Source organism: Pyrus communis, chromosome 7 (genome assembly GCF_041283825.1).
Source record: "Pyrus communis isolate YQ-2024b chromosome 7, ASM4128382v1, whole genome shotgun sequence".
NCBI lineage: Eukaryota > Viridiplantae > Streptophyta > Magnoliopsida > Rosales > Rosaceae > Pyrus > Pyrus communis.
This window is the reverse complement of record NC_142571.1, coordinates 10,752,256-10,770,483: the sequence shown is the minus strand read 5'-3', so window position 1 is coordinate 10,770,483 and position 18,228 is coordinate 10,752,256. Positions and strand designations below refer to the sequence as shown.

General features: G+C 42.7%; 2 protein-coding genes and 1 long non-coding RNA gene across 3 annotated transcripts; 1 reads left to right on the top strand and 2 right to left on the bottom strand.

The window, feature by feature from the left end:
• Positions 1-6,139: 6,139 nt before the first annotated feature.
• LOC148695710 (uncharacterized) lies at positions 6,140-7,463 on the bottom strand. Its single transcript, XR_015964900.1, has 2 exons — positions 6,364-7,463; positions 6,140-6,316 (listed from the first exon to the last, which is right to left on the bottom strand). It is a non-coding gene; the product is annotated as an uncharacterized LOC148695710 (long non-coding RNA).
• Positions 7,464-8,405: 942 nt separating this feature from the next.
• On the bottom strand, positions 8,406-13,286 carry LOC148695709 (uncharacterized). Its single transcript, XM_088698031.1, has 2 exons — positions 12,387-13,286; positions 8,406-12,302 (listed from the first exon to the last, which is right to left on the bottom strand). Exons 1-2 carry the CDS (start codon positions 13,284-13,286, stop codon positions 11,463-11,465), a joined length of 1,740 nt encoding a protein of 579 aa, XP_088554157.1. The 3' UTR covers positions 8,406-11,462.
• Positions 13,287-15,059: 1,773 nt separating this feature from the next.
• Positions 15,060-17,431, top strand: LOC148695708 (uncharacterized). Its single transcript, XM_088697377.1, has 5 exons — positions 15,060-15,158; positions 15,200-16,486; positions 16,571-16,715; positions 16,776-17,008; positions 17,054-17,431. Exons 1-5 carry the CDS (start codon positions 15,060-15,062, stop codon positions 17,429-17,431), a joined length of 2,142 nt encoding a protein of 713 aa, XP_088553503.1.
• Positions 17,432-18,228: the final 797 nt, after the last annotated feature.

Genomic DNA, 18,228 nt, shown 5'->3' with positions numbered 1-18,228 from the left:
TTCTTGTTTCTTGTTTCAAGAAATTTTTCGTGTTCACAAATTTAGCACGCCCAGTGGGACAATCTCTACCTCTCATCTCTGTCTCCGTTCAAGATATTCAAGCACAGTCCATGGCTTCAAACAAAGAACAAGTCATGACTATCGGCACTACCTCCATTGAAAAACAGCTGGTTCAGATGAAGGAAACAATTGAAAGGCTGATAAAGACTGCAGAGGAGAAAAACTTGCAAACCGCCGGACTCATCAACCGTCTAGAGGCACAGCATGACGTCAAAGTGAAATCGAGCTCTCTTCCAACTAAGAAGACCGAAGAAGGCTTTAACCCAAATGCCTACAAACTCATGTCAAAGGCTAGGCATGACTTTGCTTCCTCTTCAAATCTTGGAAAAAAGGTTTCAAACACCATCAACGACAAAGATCGTGACCTCACCAAAACTCAAAATAAGTTGAAGGAGCATGGTTACGGAGTTAACAACAACAAAGCCGGACTTGGCTTCACACCAAATGCACCCGTGAAGATTTCAAGCAAAGTGAAGAAAGCTAGCGCTCAACACATCAGCGTGAGCATTGAACAAGACCAAATAGAGCCTAAACCCGCCCCTCGGACATCGGTCTTCGATAGGATGAGCCATTCAAGCTCCAGAATTTCAGTGCTTAATCGCATTGGTAGTCAAGACCGAACCTCTGTCTTCAAGAGGCTTAACGCGCCAACATCCCAAAGCTCTGTTTTTGAAAGGTTGTCAAAACCTAAGAAACAAAGCAACAAGGCTAACTTGAAGAAACCAAGAAGCCTTCTAGAAAGAGGAAGACAACACCAAAGGAAGAAAAGTTCGATGGGTTAGCAGAAAAAGGCGACGTTCGAAGCTTGATTCCTTCAAGGATGAAGCGCCAAGCAATCCTAGAGGTCGACACAAAAGGACCACTGAAGGTAAGGAGGCGCATCATCGTCCACACTGGCAAATCTTCATGCCAACAAACCCAAGAGAACGGCACTGAAGATGAAATCCCTAAGAGAGATGTCACTTCTGGCTCTTTCGACTCAAAGTCTTCACCTCGACTGTTGGGGCATGCTCCAAGTCAAGTGAAATTGAAGGACGGACTCATGTCACTCCGAAGAAACTGCACGAGAAACATATGTCTTCTCCACAAGTGCACCAATCAGAAAGGAGGGAAAGTAGCTTTCGCCAACCTCTAAAGCAATATGAAAATTTCAACACAAAGATCGTTCATGCGGGATCTTTTCTTCCTGGAAGACTTATTCAATTTCTCGATCAAGGCTCCTTGCTATGGAGATTGTGAGGAATGCATTTCGAAGATCGCTTCGAAGAAATTGGACAAGCAGCAACCATCTTGTCCACAAGTTTATCAGTTAAAAAGGGGGCAAAACAGCTCTTGTCAACCTCTAGAACAATGTGAAAGTGTTGGAGATAATGAAATTTCGACACAAAGATCGTCCATCCCCATCACAATGTGCGACCTCTTCCCAGAAGACTTCTTCAATTACTCGGTCAAGGCTCCTTCCTATGAAGATTGCGAGGAACGCCTCTCCCAGATCGCTTGACAAATCCACAACAACAACCAAAAGCTCCTCGTTCGCACGAGCCTAAAAGGCGATAACCAAACGCTCCTTGCCTGCACGAGCTGAAACTGCAAACGGCACCAAAAGCTCCTTGCCTACACGAGCTGAAACTGCAAACGGCACCAAACGCTCCTTGCCTGCACGAGCTGAAACTGCAAACGGCACCGAAAGCTCCTCGTTCGCACGAGCCTAAAAGGTGACAACCAAAAGCTCCTTACCTGCATGAGCTGAAACTGCAAACGGCACCAAAAGCTCCTCGTTCGCACGAGCCTAAAAGGTAACAATCAATGCTCCTTGCCTGCACGAGCTGAAACTGCAAACGGCACCAAACGCTCCTTGCCTGCACGAGCTGAAACTGCAAACGGCACCGAAAGCTCCTCGTTCGCACGAGCCTAAAAGGTGACAACCAAAAGCTCCTTGCCTGCACAAGCTGAAACTGCAAACGGCACCAAAAGCTCCTCGTTCGCACGAGCCTAAAAGGTGACAACAAACGTTCCTTACCTGCACGAGCTGAAACTGCAAACGGCACCAAAAGCTCCTTGCCTGCACGAGCTTAAACTGCAAACGGCACCAAAAGCTCCTCGCTCGCATGAGCCTAAAAGGCGACAACAAACGCTCCTTGCCTGCACGAGCTGAAACTGCAAACGGCACCAAAAGCTCCTGGCCCGCAAGAGCATAAACTGTGTACGGCAAAATCATTATCAAAATCACCAAAAAAAAAAAAAAAAAAAAAAAAAAAGAAAAAAAAAAGAAGAAAAAAAAGAAAGAAAGAAAGAAAGGAAATAACACATCTTGGTGATATATATATTTTATCTGTATTTAGCACAATACACTGAATAAAATAAAGCATGTCCATTGATCTCCGAGAAATTACAAGTGCGTACAAAAAAAAAAAAAAAAAAAAAAAAAAAAAAGATGGAGCTTTCACAAAGGTTGTTCACGTGAAGCCCCACTACTTGGTAAAACTCCAGGAGCGGGAGGCATCGAAGATAGATCATTCGAGGCCTCAATACTTGGTGGAACGCTAGATGACGCAGGAAAAAGGTGCCTCTGGAAGAAAGCCGCAAGCCTTTGACGGTCACTTTGAATTCGACCTTCAGATTCTTGCAGCTGATCAAGCTTCCTCTTCATGCTCGTCGAATAATTATTTGCAAGCACGTGCAAACCTCTATTCTCGCGCTTAAGCTGTTGGATCTCTTGTTTAAGATTTTCCACCTCCGCCATCAATGATTCAACTTGACGGGATAGAGCAAGTAGGCGTTGGCCCATGTTAGACACAGAGCCCGCACACTGAACACTGAGAACTAAGGACTCTTGAACGGCCAACTCATCGGACCGTCCTGAAAGCAGCCTACTATCTCTAGGAGTGAGGAGGGTCCTAGCTACTATTGTAGCTGTTGTTGCATCCTTCATCACGGAGTCTTCACCTGTAAGAGGGCCATTAGAAGATAAGAAAGACGAGCACCATACATTACCCTGACGCGGCGCACCCGTATCACTGCTGAGACTCAAATCTAAGCAAATGTTAGATGGGTTAACCATTTTCAAAGGTGTTAAAAGAGAAGGGTTGGATGGAGTAAAATCTCAAAGGGCCGTTAAAACAAAATACACCGGAGACGATTTTCACGAATGGGCAATCTTCAAAGTGTGCATGTTGGAGGTGATCGATACCTCTATAAAAGGAGAGGCGACACAACCACCGATTCAAAAAATTGAAGAGACACCACTCTTCATATCTTAAAAGCCGGATTTTCCTGCGTAAAGTTCGGCAACGCTCTTCAGACACAATCTCGGCTTTTCAGATAACACGTGCAACTTTGTCAAAGATCTCTGACAAAGTTGAAAACGCGTGGAGGTCATTACCCCAATTACCACACTTTTGCCGACAAGCGTTGGTGACAAAGCCGCATCCGCACTACTACTTGCCATTAAAATTTCTATATATGTCAACATTCATGGCAAGGCATACATCCAAAAAAGCATGACTCTTCTTCTCGGCCGAGAATGTAGCTGCAACCAAACCTCTCAACATGGCTGTTTATTCATAAATTGAAGAGGCATTTGCTCAAAAATCGAAGAAGCGTTTGTTCAGAAATCAAAGAGGTAACACCCTCCGAACCTCAAAAGTTGGGCCGCTTATTCAAGGATCGAAGAGTCATCACTCTTTGAATTTCAAAAAAAAACCGGATTTGCTGGATCAAAACTTGTCAGTACCTTCCACATGTAACCTCAACTTTGCAGACATTACAAGCAACTTTGTCAAAGATTTCTGACAAAGTTGAGAACGCGTGAATCTTACTGTTTCAATTACCCAACAGTTGTCGACAATGGTAAAGGAACAGTACCACCACTTGCTATTGGGAAAGCCTTATATATGTCGACCTTCATCTTTTATGGCAAGGCAGACCTGCAAAAAATGCCCAACTCTTCCTCACCTCTGAGGGCGCACTCCCAGCAAAGCCTCTCGAAATACTCAATTTTCTTCTTCCCTGAAAGACAGAGAGAGAGAGAGAGATCAGTCGGCACTTGGAATCAAGCTTCCCATTTGGAGCCGACTGCCCGAAATCCCTTCCCTGATTGCTTATCCAGCCCTGCTCTCAAGTACTCATCTTCAACTATTGATGTACCCCCAAAGAAGATACCAGATGCCTGGAGTACAGATGAGGCAGGAGGAAACGGTAGATCGAAGCATGTGGAGACAAGCACAACAAATATATGTGCTGAATCATTTGCTGCTTCTTCAAAAGCAAAAGTATCTCATATCATCAAGGGAGAAAGCAAAGGTATCTCATATCATGCTTTTTCCCTGTCTTTTCCTTTGCCCTTGTTCTCACCTGCCAAGACAAGGACAGAGAAAGCAATATGTCGGAACCTCCACTCAAACTTGCGCTGCCACCAAGAAGTGATGGTCCATTCAAATGCAAGGTTTGCATTCCACTCCTGTATCAGAGGACAAATACTACAAGAGAAGATGCCAAACCTGCATAAGGAAATACCACTTCTGCAAAGGGAACAAGTAAGGCAAGTGAAAATGATACATCGAAACATGTGGAGACAAGCACAACAAATATATGTGCTGATTCATTCGCTGCTTCTTCAAAAGCAAAAGTATCTCATATCATCAAGGGCGAAAGCAAAGCGTTGCTCTCGAGTGCTCATCTTCAACTGTTGGTGAGTCTTGAATCCCCTCAGCGCATACTTCAGGACAGGCGACGGAGTGTCGGCTCTTTACACTGAAGCTGCTAAGCATAGATGAATTGCTGAGAAGTGATGCCTTGAAAGACCATTTAAAGGCAAAGGGTTGCGCACCACCTCGGCTATGTAAAAGAAACAAGCAGAGAAGAATGCTGTAGGAGCTGGAACAAACTGCTGGAGCACGACGCCTTCCCCTGCAGCACAATCCAGACAGAAGAGTTTAAGTCAAATCCAAGCTCGACATCATTGTTCTAATCAAAGAGCTCGAGAAGCCTCAACAACCCTCCGCTGGCGCTGTCACCAAAGAGCAAAGCCTCGCCGCGCGATGCCGTTAAATCGTCAACGCTTCTTCAATAAACAAAAGTATCTCATATCATGCTTTCTCCATGTCCTTCCCTTTGTCCTTGTTCTTACTCGCATGGCAAAGAGAAAGAGAGCAATCAGCCGGCACTTGGAGTCAGTCTTTCGATCTGGAACCGACTACCTGGAATCTATTCCCTGGTTGCTTACCTAGTGTTGCTCTCGAGTAGTCATCTTCAACGATTGATACACTTCCAGAGAAGGGACCACATCTGCTTGGAGAACAGCTAAGACGAGTGACAATGAAACATTAATCTTGTGGATCGTCAGCAAACTCAACAACTGCATATGCTGAGTCATCCTCTAACCCTCTTCAAATATGAATTGGAAAGATTGAACAAAGAAACAGGTCATCACCTCCACCTTGTGCTTGCCTGCCATGTGTCTGAATCCTGAAACCGCTCATGGCCTTATGTTCACTCAAGATCAAGCCTCGATGGCCCTTGAAGAAATCACAAGTCCGATTCAAAATCAAGTGTTCACCACCCTTGAATCAAATTCAACTCCAGATAAAAGGAGTTAAGTTCAGACCTTCGGGGGAGACCAAAAGAATCCTCCAGCCCAATTCAAGATTAAGCCTGTGGAAAATCAACGATTGGAGGAAACCAGAAAATCTTCCAGTCAAACTCAAGATCAAGCCTCGATGGCCCTTGAAGAAATCACAAGTCCGATTCAAAATCAAGTGTTCACCACCCTTGAATCAAATTCAACTCCAGATAAAAGGAGTAAGTTCAGACCTTCGGAGGAGACCAAAAGAATCCTCCAGCCTAGTTCAAGATTAAGCCTGTGGAAAATCAACGATTGGAGGAAACCAGAAAATCTTCCAGTCGAACTCAAGATCAAGCCTCGATAGCCCTTGAAGAAATTTCCAGCCCAATTCAAGATCAAGCCTCGACGGCCCTTGGGTTGACATCTACATTAAGGGACTTCAAAACGCATCTTCTACACGTGACAAGCACATGTCTACGACGCGCCTTGAAGTGGGGGCATTTGTAGACATCGAAATTTCAGTAAAATAAATGTTAACCAATGTATTAAAATTACAACATTTATTTACTTCACCTACAACCTCACACACTTACTTCACCCACAACATCCATTTACTTCACCAACCTCACACACTTACTTCACCCACAACATCCACTTACTTCACCTACAACCTCCACTTACTTCACCTACAACCTCACACACTTACTTCACCCACAACATCCACTTACTTCACCTACAACCTCCACTTACTTCACCAACCTCACACACTTACTTCACCTACAACCTCCACTCACTTCACCAAAAAAATGAATGGTGGTGATTCATTCTCAAAACCTATAAATAGGCTTCTCCATCAAGAGGAATATCACCAAGAAAACCAATTCACAAATACATTTCTCTACTCCCAAATTGGAAGAGAATTCCCCAAATCCTTGAAGCTTTGAAACTCCAAAGCTCTCAAGCATCCAAATTCCCAAGAAATCCCGAAGGATCAAGAAATCACTCTTCGTTCTTCGTCAAATCCTCCTTCAAGATCAAGCCCCAACGGCCCTTGAAGAACTCCCACCAACTCAAGATCAAGCCCTGACGGCTCCTTGAAGAAAGTGTTCATCATTCATTATCCGTTCATCCTAAGATCAAGCCCCAACGGCCCTTTGGATCAACAACCTCAACAAACCCATACACCCATTCTTCAAGATCAAGCCCAACGCCCCTTGAAGATCCGTTCATCAACTGTTCATCCTTAGATCAAGCCCCGACGGCCCTTTGGATCAACAACTCATCCACAAACCTACACCCTACGAAGATAGAATCAGAGGACCAAATTTGAGAGAGATCGTAACCCCAAAATCATTAAACACAAAAATATTATTTTGTGCCACGTATTCTTGTTTCTTGTTTTAAGAAAATTTTCGTGTACACAGTGGTGGAGCAAGCTTGACTTCAACTCAAACTCCTCGGTCTTGCCTTCGGCCGGTGGGGGATATTGGATACACAAGGGTGCGGTATTATCCAATCCCGAAGCAGAAAGCTCCTTGAGTGTCCGGTTGTCCACGGCCATGCCTTGGGGTTCTTCAACTACCCTTGCCGTGGGCTCCTCCTTCTCTTCTAGGACTTGTTCTTCAAGCTCAGGTTCTAGGCTTGGTGGATTTGACTCGTGGTGCTTCTTCCTTCGTCTCAAAGTCCTCTCAAAATCACTGTCAAAGTCCGAGATATCCTCACGAATCGGTTGAGAACTCCGAGTCATACACTAGTACCTAAAACAAGAAAAATAAAACAAGGTCAGAAACTTTAACAAAATAAACAAATAAACAGAAAGTAAACAATCCAAGGGATTAGCAAAGTTGCTAATCCCCGGCAACGGCGCCAAAAATTTGATTCGAACTAAATAAGCACACAAATTAAAACCCTCTTGTGACAATTGTGGTATAAGTATAAGTAGGAATCGTTCTTAACCGGGGATTAGGAGGGACTGCAAAATCCCTTGGAAACTGACTCAAAAACGTAAAACAAAGGTTAACACACTAAACTAGACTCAAAGAATGCAAAACTAAACAATAAAAACACTAAAACAAATCAAAAGACTCAAAACAGCACCAAAACACTCAAAACTGCCTTAAAAACACTTTCTGGGCAATTTTGAGCACTTTGGTGAATTTGGACGAATTTGGGTAAAAACTTGAATCAAGACACTTTAAAACACAAACTAAGACACTTTCTAACTAAATTGGATACCAAAGTAAAGGGGGATTGAGTTTTTGACGAAATTAAATAAAATGCACAGATTGTAATTTAAAGGCAGAATGTAAATATGAATGTGATGAAAATATGGATGAATGCTAGCTAGAAGGTTCTTCTCCACACATGTCACACTTGCATACAATTTGATTTTCAGTTGGTCTTTTGATGAATTATGAACCTCGAAACTCCAAGTTAATTAGGTCCGCTTAAATTAACCTTCAGATTTCCCTAGAATCATTGAATTGGATGAATATGCATCGCAACCAAATTATTCCTAACAAGTTCTCTATATGAACAGCATGATAAAGATACAAGTTAGAATCATTACGTTCTTTGGAAATCATAAGCATCGACAAGGCATTTGTAACTATGAAAAGCATGATACTCTTGCCAGGAATTCATTTAACGCGATTGTTTATAAGCAACCTCCACTACTTGTGAATATAAGTTCATAACTATTAGGTGAAATTCACTTATATTCTAGCGTCATATTCATGCATGAAAATTAAGCATGCACTCTCAACAAACATACACAAATAAGTTATCGATCAAGCAGTTAAACAAATTGAATTCACCATTCATGAAATTCCAACCAAAGGTAATAAATTCATATTGCAAGCATAAACATGGTTTCGAATCACCCCCTAGCTAATTAGGGATTTAGCCTCTCATGTTTACAGAAAGAGAAATACAATTGAATTTAAACATAAAGCACAAAGGATTGATTACACCTAGAACGCCCAACGAATCCACTTGAATTTCTGCGCGTCTATGTCCCTCTTTCTTCTTCTCCTTGCTGCGGCAGTGAGGTTAAATGGTGTTTTTGGATGATTTTCTGGTTTTAGGATGGATTTATGGAAGTGTGGTGGTGCGGCAAGGTGGTGGAGTGATGGAGGAAGGTTTGTATGGTGGATGGAAGGGTGGGGATGGCTGCAGCAATGGTGGAAAAGGTGTGGAAGATGGTTGGAATGAAGGGCGAATGCACGGATTGAATCGTTCTTTTGTGATGGTTTTCTCCCATGAAGAGTGAATGGGAGAATATATGTATGATGGTGGCTGAATTAATTAATGGGAGAGAATGGGAGTGACAGCTAGGGTGAATGATTAAAGGGTGCAGCTATGTTGGTGGAAAGTGTATGGAATGTAAGGGGAATATGTATGATGGTGGCTGAATTAATTAATAGGAGAGAATGGGAGTGACAGTTAGGGTGAATGATTAAAGGGTGCGGCTAGGTTGGTGGAAAGTGTATGGAATGGAAGGGGAATATGTATGATGGTGGCTGAAATATGAAAAGAATGACTAATTAATGCATGTAGGGTGCTGCTAGGTTGGAAAGGTGTGGAAGATGGCTGGAATTAGGGGAAGGAAATAGGTTTAATTCACAAATAAAAGGGCAAGGTGGCTGCAAGGAAAAGGATTAGGGTCTAGGTGCATAGAATGGGCCTAAAATACCCCCCCTTGCACGGCAAGGGAAGGGGAGAAAGGAAAAAGGCACGGCAAGGGCTGGAATTTGGGCTAGGGCCTTTGTTTTGTGTCCTAAAGTGCATACGAAGCCCATAAAGTGGCTAGAAAATATGGACGTTTAGATTAGGAAAGGTTACCAAAACGGGAAACTTAGGATTAACTTTCCTACTTCAAGTAGGAATCCTTGTTTGAGTAGGAATCCTCGTTTTGGTAGGAATTCATCGTTGGAGTAGGAATTCATCGTTTCTTCAAGTCTTCAACTCATTCATTCCTCTTTTGCTCCAAAAAGCTCCAATTTGCATCTTCTTGCACACTTTGGCCTTATAATCTGAAAATGCACAAAAGTGACTTTAAACACTAAAATAACTAAGGAAACACAACATAAATGCACGAGAACAAGCTAATTAAGTCGCATGAATATGCTCCTATCAAATTCCCCCACACTTAACTTTTGCTAGTCCTCGAGCAAAACAAAACAAAACAAAACAAAACCTAAACCTTCCAACGTTTGCCTCAAAGATTTCCAATGAAACATGACATGTCAAAGATCACTACTCACGTGGCTTTTAGTCTTCCTTCCCCTTAAGCACATACTTAATCATAGTCACCATTCACTAGTTCGCAATTAATAACTTAAAACACATTTTGAATGTAGTAACATGCCTTAGAGAATTCCCTCAATTCCTCACTAGTTATGCACTCAATTTTCACTCAGATTTTCTGACTACACACCCTACACTAGTTATATGTGAGAAGATTGATGTAAACATGACAGACTAGTACTCACATATGTTATAACAAAGAACGCAATTTCTGGAGTAATTAAACATGTTTAGATATGATCTCATGAATGGGATGCTACTACTTAAATGCGAGAACCAGTGACACCATATGCTCATACCAAATTCAAACTCCACAATTGAAATGCACAACACTCAAGATAGAAGTCAAGGGTTGTAACGGGGCTTAGGGTATTGGCTAACAAGGAAAGATAGGGGTAAACAAAAGTTCTTTAAGCAATAGCAAGCAAAGTAATGAAATTGAGTCTTTGAATTCACTTAAAGTGCAGAAATCAACTTTTAGACAAATAGGGGAGATTCAAACAACTCTTAGGGCCTAATTCATTGTTTTGGGCCCTTACTTCAACAACCAATACTTTTCAACTCTTTTTCACTTATTTTTCTTTCTTTTTCTTTTTCTTTTTTTTTTTTTTTTTTTTTTCTTTTTTAAATTCTAGCCGTGCCTATGGCACATAACTCACATCAATAATCCTTCCCCCACACTTATTTTCTGCAACACATTAATCAAAAGGAATTCATTCATGCTTACTATGCTTCAAGAACAAGGGTACGGATGGTCCTAATCTAGGCTAGGTGAGGATGATATGGGTTAACAAAGAACATGGGCTAACACGGCTCAATGGGGTTAAACTTAAACACAAAATGAGTGAAGGGCACACGGCTATTTGGTTTTTATGGTGGTCACTACACAACTTCATCTTGAATATGTGTTATGCAATTCAATAACATGCTTTGAATGAAATGGGCATGAGTTCTAGCATTTGGAACTAAGTGATGAAACGTCTTCTAAGTAGTAACCAAGCAAAGAATAATGAGATCATGCAACGACTTTAGAAAACAATAATGCACAGATTTTAACTCTCCAAATAACGTTTAGGCTCGAGTCTCACAGGGATGTAGCGTTTGTTAAGTTCCTTCCTTCAAGCATGTTACAAAAACTAATTTTTTCTTTTGTGATTACATGTGAATTCGTAAACTATAACTACAAACAAGCATAAACCAAAGAGTATGTCAAACGTCCATCCATGTTTGTAACTTTCTTTAACCATCATGCAATTAAAAACCAAATCCTCATCATTGTGTTGGAAGGTAACCTACGACACAAACAAACACTCATTTGAACTACGTCGTGACTTGATCCCTCCTCAACCAAGGGTACGTAGGCAACTTGAAACTTCAAAACTTCAAGTACAGTCATGTCCAAAAAAAAAAAAAAAAAAAAAAAAAAACACTTTGAAGAATAAAGAGCAAATTCAAGAATGCAAACATTTTATTTCTTTAAAGGAAAAAGTCTGATTACAAAAGAAAAAGGGCAGAAGACACTACTCGAAAACTATGTCCTTAAAACTAAGGAGGTGGTCTTCAAGCAAGCCTTCAAAGTCTCTACCTCGGTGAGAGACAGGATGGGCAACTCCATAGCCATGTTTTTCTCTTGTTCTAGGCGTGAAATCTCCTCTTGGCATTGAGAAAGTGTAGCTCCCTGCTCCCCGAGAACACTTTCAAGTTTTGATGCCTCGATGCCCAGCTGTTCTTGTTCTCGCATCAACATATCTAGACGTATACGGACGGAAGCTAAAGAAGTCTCTGTAGATTGATAATCTCCCGAAGCAGCTTGCTGAGAAGACCGGGCTTGGGTTAGTGACAAGTCTATTGCAGCAAGTTGGTGAGCTCTAACATCTGGACTCAACTTCTTCGAGGAAATAACACGCAAGGAAGAATACTCAGTTGAGGCGGCCATAAGTTCGGCAATCTTGATCTTCAAGGATGAAGAATCAATGTTAAGATTGTCAATTGCAGAAATAAGTTTCGACAAGTCCTCCTTAAGCAACGCAAGGTCCTCCGACGGGCATTTTGAAATCTTCCCCTCAATATGGCTCTTGATATCCATCGCTGCACGAAGATTGATGCGATGAATAAGCTGCTCAGTACCACTAAAGTTTGGCCCTCTCAGAGAGATCTCAGAGCTAGCTGGCAAAGGTATAGAATGCATGACGGGATCTTGCATGCCTCCACCTACACACGGCAAACTTGGGAAACTTGACGAACTTGGGATAAGCTCTGTACCAGGTGGATCCCCAATCTCCTCGCCTGTAGGTAGGTCGCCTTCAAATAGCATCTCCGTATAAGAATAAATACCTGTGGTCGCCAAGTCAAAAGAACAAGAAGGCCCAACCTAAAGAAAACAAAGAAAGCTGTTAGAAACAAAAGCTAGAACAATGAAAGCAGAAGAAGTCATAAGAGAGAAGAAGATGCATACGTCTTTCTCAAACGACACACTGCCATCGAGTTGAGGGAGCCTAAACACTTCTTTCTTCTTATGACGAAAATTGACATCGCTATCGGCCTGAGCGCCGTCAAGACGTCGCTTGTTTAAAACTTGTTGACCCTGCCGCAAAACAAGTCCATCTTCGTGCGAAGCAACTTCATCACCAGCCTCTTCAAATACATCCAGATGTTGAGAAGATAAGCGTGGGCATTGAGGGACTAAAACCACTGGTCTATCTTGCAAAGTAGCAGCACTCGCGCAATCAAAAGATATCAGTTGTGTAGGAACCACAGAACACCCCTCCTTCAATACATTAAGGTGTGAATGAGAAGAATTGGTACCACTTGCCATCCCCAAATTCTCATAATATACCTTTGACCACCAACTTGCGTAAGCACGGGTTACTGGACTACTCTTGAACTCGTCTTTGGCCGGCAGGGTGATAGAAGCATTTGTACACGCACGGGTACAAGACTCCCAATGCATATACACGGCTTGCAAGGAGTCTAATTGGTTTTTTTCCTTCAGCTTGCCTGGCACATTTTGGACAAAACCAAATTGCCTGCTGAAACGGTGGGGACTATACGGCTGAACAATGCATCGATCTTCTTGCCGCAAAGAAACATACCCTAAGCGACGACTTATAAGGTAAGATAAGTCTGAGAAGCGAAGATGCGAATCGTCCATGATGCCTCGCCGCACCGAGCCAACTCTCGCCAGATAGTCCATCTTCAAGCCGTCGCAGCTTCTAAACAGTGCTTGCGCCTGGGAATCATCGAAGCTCTTCGAAGAAAGCACGCCAGAATACTTCGTCATCAAAGGCCCTGACTTGTTTAGAGTTGAAGAAAAAAAAATGAGTGCAGAAGTACTCACCCAACCAACCATACACATAATGGTAGGGAAGAACCGCAGCACGATCTTCAGTGTTTGCCGAGTTCGAAACAACACTCAAGCCGTTATAAATATTGGCCAAAACCGGGATAACAAGACTGAAAGATTCACCTGCAGCCATCTTGCTAGCAACTTTGAAAACCCCAGGACGAACAAAGTTGACGTCGCCGATTGGAAAAACAAACTTACAAAGCCAACAAGCTAAGAAATCAGCTAGGTAAGATTCTTCCACATGCTCTGATGCTATGCCAAGGTCCTCAAACACTCTCAACTCAGCAGGGGAACGGCGCCTAGCTGAACCAATGGCACCATACGGATATGGGTCTCCCTTTGGCTTAGAGGTTTTGTTGCAACCTCTTCTCTTCGAGGACTTCTTGTACCTTGTGTCCTCCCAATACCAGAAGCGGATCCATGAAGAAATCTTCACGCCTGATTTACCTCGAGCATCTTGGGAAAGCTTGTGATATGCCCAAAATAAACAGCGACAACTCGCAGGCAATCCTCGGTTATTGCAGAGAGAAAGTTCATCCGCACTAGGAACGACCTCGTCATAAAATTTACCTTGGATTGGCAATCCCCCTATCTTGTGGAGATCCCAAAGTGAAATTGACATCTCTCCTTGAGCTGTATGAAGCGTGTTAGTCGCTGAACACCAATGCTCGAAGAACGCATGAATGACAGAATGATGGAGATCATAACTAAACAAAGATGCGTGTCCAACATGGGCCAACGCCTACTTGCTCGATCCCGTCAAGTTGAATCATTGATGGCGGAGGTGGAAAATCTTAAACAAGAGATCAAACAGCTTAAGTACGAGAATAGAGGTTTGCATGTGTTTACAAATAATTATTTGACGAGCATGAAGAGGAAGCTTGATCAGCTGCAAGAATCTGAAGGTCGAATTCAAAGTGACCATCAAAGGCTTGCGGCTTTCTTCCAGAGGCACCTTTTTCCTGCGTCATCTAGCGTTCCACCAAGTATTGAGGCCTTGAATGATCTATCTTCGATGCCTCCCGCTCCTGGAGTTTTGCCAAGTAGTGGGGCTTCACGTGAACAACCTTTGTGAAAGCTCCATCTTTTTTTTTTTTTTTTTTTTTTTTTTGTACGCACTTGTAATTTCTCGGAGATCAATGGACATGCTTTATTTTATTCAGTGTATTGTGCTAAATATAGATAAAACATATATATCACCAAGATGTGTTATTTCCCTCTTTTTTTTTTTTTTTTTAAAAACACACTTTTGCAAGTGGGCACCATCCTTCCCTTATTTTCTTCTTTGCAACAATTTTGTCGCCCTAAAAAAAATTTTTTTTTTTTTAATCATACTTTTGCAAGTGGTGCCGTGCACCACCTTCTCCTTATTTTCTTCTTTGCAATAATTATGTCACCCTCCCTTTTTTTTTTTTTTTTTCAATCAAACTTTTGCAAGTGGTGTCGTGCACCACCCTCTTCTTATTTTCTTCTTTGCAATAATTATGTCGCCCTCCTTTTTTTTTTTTTTTCTTTTTTTTTTTTTTTTCAATCACACTTTTGCAAGTGGTGCCGTGCACCACCTTCTCCTTATTTTCTTCTTTGCAATAACCGTGTACGCATCTTTGTTTAGTTATGATCTCCATCATTCTGTCCTTCATGCGTTCTTCGAGCATTGATGTTCAGCGACTAACACGCTTCATACAGCTCAAGAAGAGATGTCAATTTCACTTTGGGATCTCCACAAGATAGGGGGATTGCCAATCCAAGGTAAGTTTTATGACGAGGTCGTTCCTAGTGCGGATGAACTTTCCCTCTGCAATAACCGAGGATTGCCTGCGAGTTGTCGCTGTTTATTTTGGGCATATCACAAGCTTTCCCAAGATGCTCGAAGTAAATCAGGCGTGAAGATTTCTTCATGGATCCGCTTCTGATATTGGGAGGACACAAGGTACAAAAAGTCCTCGAAGAGAAGAAGTTGCAACAAAACCACTAAGCCAAAGGGAGACCCATATCCGTCTGGTGCCATTGGTTCAGCTAGGCGCCGTTCCCCTGCCAAGTTGAGAGCGTTTGAGGACCTTGGCATAGCATCAGAGCATGTGGAAGAATCTTACCTAGCTGCTTTCTTAGCTTGTTGGCTTTGTAAGTTTGTTTTTCCAATCGGCGACGTCGACTATGTTCGTCCTGGGGTTTTCAAAGTTGCTAGCAAGATGGCTGCAGGTGAATCTTTCAGTCTTGCTATCCCGGTTTTGGCCAATATTTATAACGGCTTAAGTGTTGTTTCGAACTTGGCAAACACTGAAGATCGTGCTGCGGTTCTTCCCTACCACTATGTGTATGGTTGGTTGGGTGAGTACTTCGGCACTCATTTTTTTTCTTCAACTCTAAACAAGTCAGGGCCTTTGATGACGAAGTATTCTGGCGTGCTTTCTTCGAAGAGCTTCGATGATTCCCAGGCGCAAGCACTGTTTAGAAGCTGCGAAGGCTTGAAGATGGACTATCTGGCGAGAGTTGGCTCGGTGCGGCGAGGCATCATGGACGATTCGCATCTTCGCCTCTCAGACTTATCTTACCTTATAAGTCTTCGCTCAGGGTATGTTTCTTTGCGGCAAGAAGATCGATGCATTGTTCAGCCGTATAGTCCCCACCGTTTCAGCAGGCAATTTGGTTTTGTCCAAAATGTGCCAGGCAAGCTGAAGGAAAAAAACCAATTAGACTCCTTGCAAGCTGTGTATATGCATTGGGAGTCTTGTACCCGTGCGTGTACAAATGCTTCTATCACCCTGCCGGCCAAAGACGAGTTCAAGAGTAGTCCAGTAACCCGTGCTTACGTAAGTTGGTGGTCAAAGGTATATTATGAGAATTTGGGGATGGCAAGTGGTACCAATTCTTCTCATTCACACCTTAATGTATTGAAGGAGGGGTGTTCTGTGGTTCCTACACAACTGATATCTTTTGATTGCGCGAGTGCTGCTACTTTGCAAGATAGACCAGTGGTTTTAGTCCCTCAATGCCCACGCTTGTCTTCTCAACATCTGGATGTATCTGAAGAGGCTGGTGATGAAGTTGATTCGCACGAAGATGGACTTGTTTTGCGGCAGGGTCAACAAGTTTTAAACAAGCGACGTCTTGACGGCGCTCAGGCCGATAGCGATGTCAATTTTCGTCATAAGAAGAAAGAAGTGTTTAGGCTCCCTCAACTCGATGGCAGTGTGTCGTTTGAGAAAGACGTATGCATCTTCTTCTCTCTTATGACTTCTTCTGCTTTCATTGTTCTAACTTTTGTTTCTAACAGCTTTCTTTGTTTTCTTTAGGTTGGGCCTTCTTGTTCTTTTGACTTGGCGACCACAGGTATTTATTCTTATACGGAGATGCTATTTGGAGGCGACCTCCCTACAGGCGAGGAGATTGGGGATCCACCTGGTACAGAGCTTATCCCAAGTTCGTCAAGTTTCCCAAGTTTGCCGTGTGTAGGTTGAGGCATGCAAGATTCCGTCATGCGTTCTATACTTTTGCCAGCTAGCTCTGAGATCTCTCTGAGAGGGCCAAACCTTAGTGGTACTAAGCAGCTTATTCATCGCATCAATCTTCGTGCGGCAATGGATATCAAGAGCCATATTGAGGGGAGGATTTCAAAATGCCCGTCGGAGGACCTTGCGTTGCTTAAGGAGGACTTGTCGAAACTTATTTCTGCAATTGACAATCTTAACATTGATTCTTCATCCTTGAAGATCAAGATTGCCGAACTTATGGTCGCCTGAACTGAGTATTCTTCCTTGCGTGTTATTTCCTCGAAGAAGTTGAGTCCAGATGTTAGAGCTCACCAACTTGCTGCAACAGACTTGTCACTAACCCAAGCCCGGTCTTCTCAGCAAGCTGCTTCGGGAGATTATCAATCTACAAAGACTTCTTTAGCTTCCGTCCGAGTACGTCTAGATATGTTGATGCGAGAACAAGAACAGCTGGGCATCGAGGCATCAAAACTTGAAAGTGTTCTCGGGGAGCAGGGAGCTACACTTTCTCAATGCCAAGAGGAGATTTCACGCCTAGAACAAGAGAAAGACATGGCTATGAAGTTGCCCATCCTGTCTCTCACCGAGGTAGAGACTTTGAAGGCTTTGGAAGGCTTGCTTGAGGACCGCCTCCTTAGTTTTAGGGACATAGTTTTCGAGTAGTGTCTTCTGGCCTTTTTCTTTTGTAATCAGACTTTTTCCTTTAAAGAAATAAAATGTTTGCATTCTTGAATTTGCTCTTTATTCTTCAAAGTGTTTTTTTTTTTTTTTTTTTTTTTTTTTTTGGACATGACTGTACTTGAAGTTTTGAAGTTTCAAATTGCCTACGTACCCTTGGTTGAGGAGGGATCAAGTTATGACGTAGTTCAAATGAGTGATGGTTTTGATGATGATTTTGCCGTACACAGTTTATGCTCTTGCGGGCCAGGAGCGTGGTGCGTTTGCTTTAGGGGTAGTAGCGCTTCAAAAATCTGCCCTTGATGGGGCCGATCTTCAACCCGTCTTCTGCCATGATTAAGTAGGCGCCATTGGTGTAGATCTCTTGTATTACGTATGGTCCATCCCACTTTGATGTGAACTTGCTTTTTGTCTTATGAGTTGTAATGATAGGCCTATGCAATGCCAGTACGAGATCTCCGGCTTGGAAAGACCTTGGGCGGACTTTCTTGTTGAATGCCTTGGATAACTGTGCTTGGTAGCATTCCAAGTGTTGTTGAGCTTCGAGCCTTCTCTCATCCAGCGCTTCCAACTCCTGAAGGCGCAACTTTGCATTTTCTTCATCAGTCAAGCCTTCTTGTATAGCCATCCTTAGTGAGGGGATTTGACTTTCGAGCGGTAGAACAGCTTCTATGCCATATACGAGAGAATAAGGTGTAGCTTGGGTAGGAGTCCTATGTGTAGTCCTATATGCCCAAAGTGCTTCACTTATTTTTTCATGCCAGTCTCTCTTTGTTCGGCCG